We start from the raw sequence: 14,799 nt of genomic DNA, 5'->3' as shown, positions 1-14,799 counted from the left end.
AATCGAGTTTATGATTAAAACGAACAAATATGTCAATGGGGTATAAAAACTTGTTTTCTATTTGAATTAAGTTGAGTTCTGACAAATCTTAAGACACATAATCTAAACAATGTCTTGAGGCCACTGGCAGATATTTGTTTCAATCGTAAGTTCTATTCATTTTGATAATTTTTTTCATAGAGACGTCATTTTGCTTCTCAAGTAAATATATCTTGATTTAAGAATCTTTGACAGTTTGCATTTGAAAGCGACAAATATAGAGAAAGAACATCAATTTTTTGCAGCATGTTTAGAAGGTACAGCTATTTCTATATATATATATATATATATTAGAGATCTGTTGATTGGGTTTTTTTTTTGTTTGTTTTTTTTTTTTGTTTTTTTTTTTTTTTTTTTTTTTTTTTTTTAGGTTTTGTTAAAAGACATTTTTTTTTTTAGAGAATATTTTGTGTCATTTTGATTTTTTTTTTTAAAATCTTTTCTCGGTCTTGAAAAGTCTTAAATTCACCTTTATAAAATTCACCTTCAGAAACCCTGAAAATCAGTATCAATGAGACATAAATTAAATTTTTACTTGTTGACACTGTTTAAATGTGTTCTATTCAAAAGGAACGTGCACAAGATTCTAAATTAGCCTTGATCTGCAGGGGCTCGTAATCTTTCTCAAATTGGTGCCAAATTAAAATTTTGACGAATGAAAATACTGAAGTCCAGCATGATCAATGAATTGTAGTGTTGTTTAGAACTTAACAATTGCAGGTAATCACAAGGTACTTCAGCTTCGCAAATGTCACTTTTGTGCAATTACAATTATTTTTTACAGTACAAATAAATATATTTGCCGTACATTTAACTAACTGTATGAAGAAATAACTGACAGAATGATGCATCATTCTGCGCCTCCTTTTGTAAGTCATAAAATAAAGCGCGAAGACATTTTATTTTCGATAAATTATTTTATTCACAATTTTAGCTCTCTTAAAGCACTTTATAGTGTAATAGTAATCAAACCAGTCCTGAGCTCTCGAGCTTTGATCTATGCAGACCAAACTATCACTAATAAGTTTTTCTTTATTTGTATTTATCTTTGCATTCACTTAGTAATAAATAGAGTCTATTGTAAGCTCGAGAATCCCCGCTTGGTGGCGCTGTTGCTCATCACAGTTCTTTATAAGACTGGATAAATACACTGAAAGATGATCCCGATTTGAATGCGATTTCCTAGTCATTGGGATGTAGAAATGTACTGTGTTTTTTTAATCATGGTAAATCGATCCTTTATACGCTAGATTATCCATTGGTATCATTTGACTTGCAGTACAAAGGAACATAATGGTGTCAGATGGTAATAATGTGGTAGCGTACACTCCAGAGCTCTTCCAGGAACACATTATGCCCTAAAAACATGGTACATCAGGACTTGTTGAGCGGGTGAAGTTTGAATGCACCGCCAGGTGTCGCTGTTCTCTTCACGGCGTTTATGAGGCTGTCGCTGTAGTGCGGCTGTTGGAGGCTGGAGGCAGTGTTTTATTGTAATCAGTTTGGGATCCGTTCGGCGTCGTTCAGTCATGGCGTCCGGGAAGACGGTGGACTGCGGCGCTTCCTGCGAATAACCGCCGACAAACCGACTCCTCGCGACTTTAGCCGCTGCACTGCGCTTTGTTTTCGCATGATATCATTTAACAACACTGTTACGGAGCTATCCAGTCCCAAGGAGTTTTAATTTAGCAGTAAAGGTAAGATTCTGGGTTATTTTATTGGCTCGCGCAATAAACCGACAGCGAATGAGAGTTACTATTAATCGCTAGACGCGCTGATAAATCGTCGCGGTTTCCATGGTTACTTGATTAAACCTCTTGAGCCGCCGCCGCTGCTGCCACGCGTCATTTCCTATGTTTCCACTCCTCACTCCTCACATCAAAATGTACTAAAATGCTTTACCATAGAACTACTGCACTTTTACGTTTAACAAAAATACTGTGGTAATACCATATTTTGTTGGATCCTGCAAAAGTGCTGCGGGACACCATGTTACAGTGATGGTAGTTGATTTAAATGGCACTCCAAGGTACTTCCAAGAATGCATTGGCTTATGTCCAAAAACATAGTATACCTTGTTGTAATTGTGGCACCTTAGTAATACGGTGTTTTTTATGCTTATTTTCTTTAAAATACCTTACACTACCATGGTATTTTACTATGGTGTTACAACAGGACAGTTGTGTAAGGGGCACATTGCTTTCCCCTCAGCCTGCTTTTAACTAACGCAACGCAGCATACTGATGTATTTATCAGGAACCAGAACTAGATGACGACCCTACAGTGACCTTTTTTTCTCTTAAGTGCATTAATTGTCACGTGATGTTGTATTTTCAGTGGGTGTGCAGGACATTATAGACTTTCCCCATCACATGAATTCTTGATTCGGCTAACACACACACACACACACACACACACACACACACAGACACACACAGTCACATGCACACTTACACCACTACACACACTGAACCAGTCAAGGGACCTACTCGACTAAACCTACAGGGATTACGCCGACTAACCTATACATACGGCCTGGACCAATGCAGCTTAACCTACTAACATCTGAACCTCAGGGATTACTCGACTAACCTACATCCGCTGGCCCACTTTATGCAAAAGCATCATTGTGACTACAGTTTTTGCTTCATATTTTCCATCTTCAGATTTGTAAACAACATTTCATGCCATAATAAGAGACATTTATTTCCAAATGGCCTAATGGTTAGAGAGTCAGACTCATAACCCGAAGGTTGTGGGTTCGAGTCTCGTACCGGCAGGGATTGTTGTTGGGGGGAGTGAATGAACAGCGCTCCTTGAGCAAGGCACCTAACCCCCAACTGCTCCCCGGGCGCCGGAGCAAAAAAATAGCTGCCCACTGCTCCGGGTGTGTGTTCACGGTGTGTGTGTGTGTGTGTGCACTTTGCATGGTATAAATGGTATAAATGCAGAGCACTAATATTTACTATATTATTCAATAGTTCAGTGGTGGCTTGTACCAGTAGTAACAATAAATGTAGTAAATATATAAAAGTTTTCTAAATATATCAGTAAATATTTTGGCAGAAACTCCATCAGTGATCTTGATAATTAAACACAATGACTTTTTTTAGGTTTTTAGTATGTTTACCAGAGCATTGTGGGTGATTCCGTGATTGTTAGTCAAACCTTTTAGTACGCTTTTCTCATTTGAGGAATCATTCAGCTACACACTGAAGTGTGTATACTTAGTATTTAATACTTCTATATAGCGTGCTGATCTCATCAGTATTGTTTGTTCTTGCAAACACTAGAATTTAGACATTATGATTGTAATTGTTTAGTTTAATGCTTACAGAGCAAGTCGTATCCTCAAAGTATACACTTTGTTGAGTTCCCTTCCCATCAATCTCTGGGCCAGTAGTGTTGATCCATGTGTTCACATGTGTATGTTGAGTCTGTCTCACACTGGGATCACAGAGGAAACCTGTTTCACGCCGTGCATGCACCTCAGTGAACACTGGGAACTTTCAGGCAAACAAGTTGAAAGGCAGGTTAACTAGCCGAGTGAGCGTGAGACTGGAACGAACCAGCGCGGCATGTATTGTGTTCCTCGTTCACTTTTCTGCCTCTGTTTACTGTGATGTGATGTGTTTGAATAAGATGGAAAAAGAAAGATGTTTGCATGAGAGTGTTTAAATAAAGTAACACTTTGGGAAGGCATAAAATGCCCTGTTTTTACCATGCATGTCCTTTGAAAATGAGCCTCTCTTGGCCTCTCATTGACTAGTGACCTGCTACTGAGTCGAAATGAAATTTGAGTGGGTTTGGCTTTTACTCCAGAAGTACTTCCTGTTTCTTCTCTCAGACGAGTTGTTTATCTTTGCGTGACCTTCTTTCTGTGTTCACATGCTTCCCACTTTGTGAAACGTTTCAGTTTGTGGCCTGTTTGCAGAGGTTTCCCTTTCACTTGTTTGTCAGCATTCACTGTAAAGGCTTCGCATGAAACGCTTCCTGCTAATCGCCAACTATAGAAAAGCGAGTTGTCATAAATCACAGCACTGCATCAGGTCGCACCTATATAATGGACGCTCTGGTAGTTGCATAGCAAAGAGCAGATAGCAGTGCATAGCAACCAATTAGCAATGCCCTAGCATGCACCCAAAACACTGTAGCAACTGCATAGCAATGTGCTTCAAACCACTCAGAATGATTTAGCATCCACATAGCAACACCTTAAAAGAAGTTCCATCATTCCTTCCTCTTAACAGTGATCATTATCATATTGAAAACAAGTCTAATTGTAACGTTTGCTAATATTTTTTATTCAAAATAATTCCTTGTTTTTAGCGCAATCATTGTTGTGTAAACATACCCTCAGATTCCTTTGCAACCTCTGAGCAACTTATTAAAAGTTTAAATGGATATTTGTAATCTGTATAATTGTTTCTTTATATTGTGTTTCACTGACTGAACAGCTCTGTGTGGCTGAAATGAGATTGGATGCTGATCTGATCTACACGCGGTTATGGGAACGTGATCCTTTGGCTTTATGTTTGTCAGATCTCCTTTGGGGAAGACTTCTGAGAAAACATAAATGAAGATGATATTAGCAGACGCTGGAGTGTGATTCTTGTTGAATCTTCCTGCAAAAGTAGGTTGGTCAACCTGTTGAACCAGTAACCAGTGCAGTTTTTGTCATGTGCGTTTCAAACCATAAACCAGATCAGTGCATGGTTAAAATGTCAGCTTTACCCAACAACAGTGATGTTTCTTTGCTTTTTCCTTTAAGATTTCTGCAAACAGCCTGTTAAAAATGGGTGAACTAAAGAGAGCATTAGGAAGATTAAAGATAATGAATGTGCATTTGTCATCATTTGTTCTTTAAGTGGGTTTTAAAGGCTCTTGTTTGAATGGAAATCCAGTTCTTTAGAAGTCTTTACCCTGCCATTTGTATTTGCATTGTTCTTGTGATCGGCCTTTGTGTAATTAATGGGCCGGTCAGTGAGGATTTGCTAATAGAGCTGCAGACGTTCATTGGTAAACGCATAAATTAGACTCTGAAGACTGTCCTGAACGAGTGGGTTTTGGGTGGGTAATGAAACTGCCAGCCGAGGGGAATTAAAGGTCCCAGAGGAGCTGCTTCTCAATTACTCATTCAGTTTTAAATGTGTTGTAACGAGTAACTTCAGCCCGGGACAGGGAAGAATGGGCCCCTTTATTGCGGTGTTTGTGCTTATGAACCAACCCCTGAAGACTTCATGGGAGCCTGTTGGTCTTTCTCTGTCGTCCTGTTCACTCTCTTCGCCTGTTTTTTTTTTGTCTATTATTCTTGTTCTGTTTATTTCTTTTGCTTGTTTGTCTGTCATTATTAACCAATACCTGGTTGGAAGTGTTACCAAAACAGATATATTTGGTAATGGCACTAAATTTGCCACGTTTTGGAGATATTTTTTTGACAGCTGCCAACTATTCATGTTTGGTTGATGAACAATAGTGTTGAATTTCTGATATGTCATCTAGCCAGATCAAGCGATATTTGTTTTGAGATTATCAGTTGGTAACACTACTGCTTCACTAATTAACAAAAGTGTTAGTGAACAACTGATAATATTGGATAGGCCATTAAATCGGCTAAAATCTAAAAATGTTTATATTATCAGCATTGACCAGTAACCATGACCTCTTGACTGAGAGAATTGGTGTAACTAAAAAGAAAAAAAAGTACTGACAAACTTGTCATTGGATAAAAAAAAAAAAAAAAAAAAAAATATATATATATATATATATATATATATAATATATATATATATATATATATATATATATATATGCATATGTATATGCATATATACAGGTCCTTCTCAAAAAATTAGCATATTGTGAAAAAGTTCATTATTTTCCATAATGTAATGATAAAAATTAAACTTTCATATATTTTAGATTCATTGCACACCAACTGAAATATTTCAGGTCTTTTATTGTTTTAATACTGATGATTTTTGCATACAGCTCATGAAAACCCCAAATTCCTATCTCAAAAAATTAGCATATCATGAAAAGGTTCTCTAAACGAGCTATTAACCTAATCATCTGAATCAACTAATTAACTCTAAACACCTGCAAAAGATTCCTGAGGCTTTTAAAAACTCCCAGCCTGGTTCATTACTCAAAACCGCAATCATGGGGAAGACTGCCGACCTGACTGCTGTCCAGAAGGCCATCATTGTCACCCTCAAGCGAGAGGGTAAGACACAGAATGAAATTTTCTGAACGAATAGGCTGTTCCCAGAGTGCTGTATCAAGGCACCTCAGTGGGAAGTCTGTGGGAAGGAAAAAGTGTGGCAAAAAAACGCTGCACAACGAGAAGAGGTGACCGGACCCTGAGGAAGATTGTGGAGAAGGACCGATTCCAGACCCTTGGGGGACCTGCGGAAGCAGTGGACTGAGTCTGGAGTAGAAACTTCCAGAGCCACTGTGCACAGGCGTGTGCTTTTGAACCAGAAACAGCGGCAGAAGTGCCTGACCTGGGCTACAGAGAAGCAGCACTGGACTGTTGCTCAGTGGTCCAAAGTACTTTTTCGGATGAAAGCAAATTTTGCATGTTATTCGGAAATCAAGGTGGCAGAGTCTGGAGGAAGACTGGGGAGAAGGAAATGCCAAAATGCCTGAAGTCCAGTGTCAAGTACCCACAGTCAGTGATGGTCTGGGGTGCCATGTCAGCTGCTGGTGTTGGTCCACCGTGGTTTTATCAAGGGCAGGGTCAATGCAGCTAGCTATCAGGAGATTTTGGAGCACTTCATGCTTCCATCTGCTGAAAAGCTTTATGGAGATGAAGATTTCGTTTTTTCAGCACGACCTGGCACCTGCTCACAGTGCCAAAACCACTGGTAAATGGTTTACTGACCATGGTATTACTGTGCTCAATTGGCCTGCCAACTCTCCTGACCTGAACCCCATAGAGAATCTGTGGGATAGTTGTGAAGAGAAAGTTGAGAGACGCAAGACCCAACACTCTGGATGAGCTTAAGGCCGCTATCGAAGCATCCTGGGCCTCCATAACACCTCAGCAGTGCCACAGGCTGATTGCCTCCATGCCACGCCGCACTGAAGCAGTCATTTCTGCAAAAGGATTCCCGACCAAGTATTGAGTGCATAACTGAACATAATTATTTGAAGGTTGACTTTTTTTTTTTTGTATTAAAAACACTTTTCATTTATTGGTCGGATGAAATATGCTAATTTTTTGAGATAGGAATTTTGGGTTTTCATGAGCTGTATGCCAAAATCATCAGTATTAAAAACAATAAAAGACCTGAAATATTTCAGTTGGTGTGCAATGAATCTAAAATATATGAAAGTTTAATTTTTATCATTACATTATGGAAAATAATGAACTTTTTCACAATATGCTAATTTTTTTGAGAAGGACCTGTGTATGTATATATATATATGTATATATATGTGTATGTATGTATATGTGATACTGATAAGATAATAATACTACGCTTTCTTCTAATAACAATGTAAAATGTACTAATATGCAAGAATATTAATCAAGTTGTCTGCGTTCGCTCAAACTGATTTGCTGAAATCAAAACAGGGATGATATTAGGTGTGTACAGTGAACATCTTGCGTTCCCTTGATGAACAAAGCTTTGTAAACGTCTGCTAAGCTCTATTGATTAGTTCTAACCCCATTAACATCACATCCACTGAATCTACTGTTATCATAATGCCACAGGATAGACTCCCCAAACTCAACGGGATCAATAATGGGTGGTCTTTGGGATGGTGGTTAGTGAAGGTTGAGTTGGAAGGGTTTTCCGACGGTGTAAGTGTTTTAACCTGTTGAGACTTGTCTCTCTATCACACATTTGGGTGCCGGTGAGGAATGATTCTTTGGGAATCAGATGAGAACTCAGTGTCTGGATCTAAGAGGATCTTTTAATCTAATCTAAGATTCAATCAGTGTTGGAATGTGTTTGTTTATCATTGCTCCTGTTAAGTGTTCTTGAAGTCATCAGACCACTGAGTATTAGTAAGTTCAGTCTGTGCATCGCTATGCAGTCTTTGTCAATTTTTTATTTTATTTTATTTTATTTTATTTTATTTTATTTTATTTTATTTTATTTTATTTTATTTTTATAGTGGCTTAGTTACACTGCAAAAAACAAACAAGCAAACAAAAAAACAATGTAAATATGACTGATTTCTGTTTCAGTCTTTCTACTTTATTTCTATGTTTTATATGGTTTCTTTGTAATTATTATGAGTAAATACAATTCTTTTCAGTGCATTTGTTTTGTATCTGATTGTTTTATTTTATTATTTTATTGCATTGCATTTTGTTTTTCATATTTTGCATTGCACTATTTGCTTTCTACTTTTGTTTTTTATTGCATTGCGTTTCCTTTTATTTTACTTTATGGCCTTGCATTGCATATTGCTTTACTACAAATATTATTGTAGTCTTTCTACTTCAATATTTCATGTTCGTTTCAATGTTACTTGCCGTTTCTTTGTAATTATTTGTGAAATTTAATTGCGAGTAAATCCTATATAATTTTTCTTCAATGTATCTGGTATTTTTATCTTAACAAATCTTAATTTCATTTGTACGTTCTGTGTGCAGAATTAAATCACAGTCCGTGGCTTTGTGCTGCAGTGTTGTTTTTCACATGTCATGTTTGTTTCCTGTATGTAAATCCTTGTGACAGTGTTTGTGTTGAGTAAACACCGGGAAACACCTCTGTACATGTTTGTTATGATTGTGCTGTACTTCTGAGGTTCCTGTTGAGGGATTGAAAAATTTGTCTCCATGGAAAACACTTTACACTGTCATAGGAGAAGGTTTTCAGTGCTACAAGCAGATAATTGATCTCTCTTTGATACAAATGCACTGTTTTTATGTTTGATTATCTGGTGAGGTGTGTGTGTGTTTCCTCATATATCGTCAGGTTTACTGGTGAAGTTTGGCCCATTTTCCATCTGTGATTCCCATAGTAACTCATTCCATGCAGCTACATGTGTTTTAATCTTGTGTTTGAGTGTTTTTTCGGTGGTCGATAATATCTAGAGAACAGGCTGGTAGATGCATGATATTTATCACCCAAGCATAAGGCTTGTTTCACTGAATACACAGTGATATTGTTTTTGTACAATAGTTCAATAAACAAGATGGTTATATCAAGTAACTGACATTTTAGTCACAATATGGCCAGCTGCTTGCTTGCTTTGTGCTTTGCCAATGAAAACAGAAGTCAAAAGGAGTGAAAACAGACAGGAGGAGTGATATAGACTGGGGCATGAACAAGAACAACTATTTGAATTGCTGATTAATCTGCTGATTATTTGTTCAGTTAATCAATTAATATTTAAAAAAAATAGGGAAAAAAATAAACATTTTCAATTATTTGTTATCAAATGTATAATTTTATATTTAAAAATATTTGATTTATTTATTTATTTATTTATTTATTAATTTTTGCAGTTTTTAGCAGAAATTTTAGCAAAAAGGTCACACCCTCATACCAGCTAAATATTGGCCAGTTAATCTGTCTATTATACATTTGTCATTATCTTTTTACTATTTTATTCATGTTTTCATTTATGATTGTGAACATTTTTGTGTTCTGAAAACAACTTAACATCAGTGTCAGAACATTTGGCAAATTGTTCACAAGGAAAGACTGTAAATCTGCAGTTTATGACTGCTGTTAATTGATTGATGTCCTTTGAAATACGCTATTAAAATGTTATTGTATTACCCTTTTTATGAAGGTATATGGCACGGTTCCTAACAGAGAAGGCAGAACTCTGCTTGCTTCAAATAGAAGTGGGACCTCTTTTGTGCTGTTTACTTTACAGACAACTATAATTCTGTAGCGTTCTGTATAATTTAGACCCTTCAAACATTCAAGACATTATGCATTTTTCCTTCCCTGACTGCATCTTAAAAGGCTTTGAATATTTCGGAGGATGTCTGTAAAAAGGTTTAGATGTAAGTGGGCAAATTAGCATTTCATTAAGTCTCACTTCCTTAGAAAGATGGGTTAGCATGAGGAAGCTCCAGTAGAAATAGTAAAAGGAGTTTTTAGTATCTTAGTTGAAGGAATTTCCCGTCTTTAATGATGTTTCTGTTTCATAATGTGCTTCAAAAGTTAAAGGTTAAAGTGGTGGTGTTTTTTTTTTTTTTCAACCACGCAAGTTTATAATCCAGTCATCATCTTGGAGGTACAGTGTGCGATCTGGTTCTTTAGGGTCAGAAATCCCTGGATTTAATGCCTGTAAACCCTTCCTAATGATTTCCTAAACCCATAAACTCTGTTTTTCAGTGTTGAGAGATGGTGGGCCTATTGTTTGACTTTAAGCCATCACTATGGTGTTAAAGACCTTGTTGAGTTCAGGAGATTTGATGGGTATGAATGCAGCACCTCACAGTGAATTAATCCATGTGTTTCTTATGGGATGTTCCCACTGGAATCAGTGTCCTTTTTATTGTATTTGTATGTCCATATTATGCAAAATATTTTTTAATATTTTTTAGTGCATGCTTCTTATTTAGTGAAAATATAAATGTAAGAAGCAGTTTAAAATATTTTGTGAAATTGTAGTAATGCAAACACACATTTATACAAAATTTATACAAATGCATTGCATTTTATTTCATTGCATTGAACTACATGTTGTTGCATTGCTTTGAATTTCATGTTGTTTTACGTTATTATTAAATTGCATCTGGACAGAATTAAAGAATTAATTTCCTCCATTTTTTTTTTTCTTTTTTAGCAAGGCTGAACGAGGTAAAAACAGATTCAGTCGAGATTAAAATTAAATGTATGTCTGTGAAACACAAATTTACCTGACCTGTTGCTGCCAGGTTCATTTGTATGGTGTTCACTTTTTTTTTTTTTTTTTTTTTGGTCATAACTAACAGTTGTGTTTATTGGGATAACTAGCAGTCAGGCAGAACAAGAATTAAAATCAAGATGTGTGTGAGAAACCACTATAGCTGCACCAGCTGTTTACTGCAGGAATCATAAATCAGTCCTTGCTCCTTGGCATTTTCCAGGGCAGCGTGAGGTTGAAATTCCAGCTGCAAAAAAGGAAGACTATGTTAGCGATTAGTGCGATCACTAGACCAGCTTAAAAGGAAAGTACTGTAGTTATACCATGGTATGGAGTCTTTATTTAGAGGTGGATTATTCCATATTAATGAAGTGTTTGCAAAACGTTTGGCCCTCATATAAACATTTAAATGGTTTTTGTTGTTAGGTGGGTTTGAACAGTATGGTGGAGCCAGAGGAGCGGCCCTCGGTGGCGGGCCAGAGGCTGGGGGCCCCCGAGAGCATGGGCATCAGCACGCTAGAGCCCGGCCAGCGGCCTCCCACCATGCCCCCCGGCAGACAGGTCTCCATCCGGGTCCAGATGTTGGATGACACTCAGGAAGTCTTTGAGGTCTCGGTAAGGCACTGTTTGCTTTCTAATGTTTATTTAATTACATTTTTATTGCATTGAATAGCTTTTCATTTCATTGCATGTTGATGCATTGAATTGCATTGCATTTTTTAAATGTATTACATTGCATTGCATTTTGTTTTATTGCTTTGCATTTGATTTTATTAATTTCATTTTTGCATTAGCAGTGGATGAGGTCAAGTAGCAACAGTGTTGCATACTATTGTTTGTATTTGCTTATTGCATAATGCATACTAATTGATATTATTTTTTGCAAAAACAGTAGACTAAATTTCCATTTCGTACATAGCTGAGGTTTAATCGTGTGGAAAAACCCTGCATTTCATAAGTGTTTTGATCTTGTTGTGTACCTCAGCAGGCCAGCAAGTACATACTTAAAGCGTCTGCTGCTTTCCACCTCAAGTTTAGTTTCTTTTGTGTTTACTTGCCCTCCTGTTTCGTCACGTAAGCTCCCTGGGGAATGCTAATGATGTTGAAAAAAGCTCGGTCTTGTTCACTAATGAGAAAATACCCTCATTGATCGCCACCAAGGGAGCCATAAGCTCCTCAGGCATGTTGGGTAAGTGAAAAAGAAGAAATTCCTCAGAATCCCTGCCTGTTTGTCTCTACCAGGTAAATATAACCCGAGCTGAAGGAAAAGCAGCGGATAAATGGACGGCATCTCATTCTGTTACCTGACTCTTTGTTTCTTTGGTTTGTGAAATGTATACGGGCGGTTGGAGGCACACCCTGCTCTCCATGGTGCCCTGAGGGCCGTTTGTTGACAATCAGACTCCTGACGGTGTTTTAATATCAAGATAAGGCCTATAAAAGTGCTGAGCTCCTGTTCTGTGGGCGTTGGTATTGAGAAATGCCTCGAGGTGGGCCTGTAAACGCTGTCAGTCTCGCTTAAATAGATTTTTGGTTTCCTGAGGCGATCTATAATCAGTCTGTCCAGACGTGACACATGAGTTGTGGAGAAACGGATCACCTATGGTTTCATTTCATTTGTTTCCAGTGTTCAGGGCTTTTACAGGTCTTCTGGTATCATTTTGTTTACTTGGCTTAATGCTTTTAGCTGGTTGTTCAAATCAGTCGATTGCTTAATTCATTTTTAAGGACTGCAGATTGTAGCCTGTAATTCAGGCAGCATTTTATTATATTATATTTAGGAACTGAATTAGTGATAGACTGATATAATGATCATTTAAAGATCTGCATCAGTCAGTAACAGTGGTGGTTCGTGGGTTTTAAAATAGAGAAGGCAGTGAGGCACACTAATTGTATTGGTCTGGAATCCCTGCTGATTATTATTATTATTATTATTATTATTATTATTATTATTATTATTATTATTATTAGCTTAACCACTTTAAAATGGCTTTTTGGTTGCTTTTAGTCAGAAAACTTAAAGAAAACGGCACACATACAGCAATATACTATAATTTCACTTATCTCGTCTGTCACTTGAAGCAAATATCCATCCCTTCTTAAAAGTCTGTGTTAAAAGAGAGCTGCCTGTTGTGCTGACCTGTATATAGTGTTTGAATGATGGTTTGGTAAATCTATTGTCGATCAAATATTCAATATTGCTACTCATCATAAGTACTTGGTACATTTTGGCGCAGCGAGAGACGTTCAAACTAATATCACGTAATTTACGTCTCTATGATGATTGGATGCCAGAAGGGAGGTTAGCCTCCCTTGCGAGTTTTCTTTTCTCAACACTCCTCAGCACTGAAAGTGAAAGATATATATATTTTTTTTCAGTTGCCCCTCCCCTTCTCTGTCACCTAGCTGTTGTAATTACATCAGCAGATTCAGCACATTCGCGATAGAAAATCTGAGCTTTCCAACTTCAGTAACATGTTATGGTATTACAGTTGTGAAATTACAAACAAAAAATACACATTCTGAGACATGAACTGAAATGAATTATGAATTTTACTAAAGTTAAATCGTCATCCTTCCATTTTCACCGCAAAATTTTGGGAAGCTGTGCCTCCCCCGACGAGCCGCCACTGGCCAGTAAACCTCTCGATAAACTATAATAGCTCTGTTTTTCTAAATGAATGGAATTGCATTTTTCGTGTGGTGTGCAAAACATCACATGCACATGAATGTGGGAGCCGAGCCATTCCTAGAGACCTAGGATGGGTTACGCCCTTGCAATCATCCAGAACACCTTAGCAACCACATAGTAACATGCTAAAGACCTCCCTGATCCTCTAAGACATCAATAATGCCCTAGCAACTGCATAGCAACCACTCACCGCATCTTTTCTTCATAAAATGCAGAATTATACAGTAGTTCAATGAAATGTGAATATTATGTGAATATTGCTGCCGTCCTCCTCGATAGATACATTGATATCTACACCATCAGCCGTTGAAAAGCCTATTCGGGTGGTGTGTATTCATAGCCGGTCCGAGGGAAGAATGCGGCTCTTTTCTGCTTCTTCCCAGAAGTCTCCGGGACCAGCTGCTTTCCTGCTGAGCCATTGAAAAGCCCCTGTGTCTCCTCCAGATCTCTAAAGTGAATCTGACAGCATCACCTGCTGCAGCGCAGATCCTCTTTGGGCAAGAATTCATAATAAAGTGGATAAAAATTGGATAAAAGACTTTAGCTGTCCCCCAAAGGCCATCGGTATAGAATCATAAATATGTATCGTAAGCTTGTGGCTCTGTGGAAGGTTTCGTATTTCACGAACATTGAGGTTGTTTTTTTTATGGCGAATTAATTAAAATATTAATTCAACATGAAACCAGTGATCACAACTAGAGGTCGACTGATAGTGGATTTTTTTTCAATAATGATAAATAGGTTGGACCGCACCGGCCGATAACTGATTATTCAAATGATTTTTAAAATGTTTACTGAATGAAAACAAACATAAACCTCTAAATAAAATAGTGATGACATTTGTTACCAAAAAAAACAACAACAACAAAAAAAAACACCAAATGGTAATAATTTAAATTTAAGATTTATGTATTTAACAGACTGATAATCTTAATGTGATGCTTATTTGTTAGCAGTTTTATTAGTATCATTTACATATTATTGTTTGTTTTTATGTTTTACAATTTGAAGCTTTAGTAATTTTGTTGTATTTTTGTTATTTTAAATATCATTTAAATATTTATAGTTTTTGTAATTTATGGTCAAATTTTACATAATTTTTATTGCAGTTGTAGTTTATTTCAGTACTTCAAGTTAACGTGGTTGAAAATGAGATGATTTCTAGCTTTCTATTTTTTAATATTTTATTTTTATTTTAATTGAGTTAACAATAATTCTTTTAACTCTCTATTAAACTC

General features: G+C 36.9%; 1 protein-coding gene across 2 annotated transcripts in view; it reads left to right on the top strand.

Annotated features, from left to right (window-relative positions):
- Window positions 1-1,493: 1,493 nt before the first annotated feature.
- LOC109096171 (FERM, ARHGEF and pleckstrin domain-containing protein 1-like) overlaps window positions 1,494-14,799 on the top strand; it is a 61,090-nt gene continuing 47,784 nt past the window's right edge. The window contains exons 1-2 of one of the 2 annotated variants that reach the window (XM_042744664.1): window positions 1,494-1,736; window positions 11,296-11,484. In XM_042744664.1, the coding sequence (XP_042600598.1) occupies window positions 11,311-11,484 (174 nt within the window). In that variant the 5' untranslated portion in view covers window positions 1,494-1,736; window positions 11,296-11,310. The remainder of the gene's footprint in view (window positions 1,737-11,295; window positions 11,485-14,799) is intronic. The other variant, XM_042744651.1, reaches the window with a different exon arrangement.

This window comes from Cyprinus carpio, chromosome A1 (assembly GCF_018340385.1).
Source record: "Cyprinus carpio isolate SPL01 chromosome A1, ASM1834038v1, whole genome shotgun sequence".
Classification (NCBI taxonomy): domain Eukaryota; kingdom Metazoa; phylum Chordata; class Actinopteri; order Cypriniformes; family Cyprinidae; genus Cyprinus; species Cyprinus carpio.
This window is presented reverse-complemented; position numbering and strand designations above follow the sequence as displayed.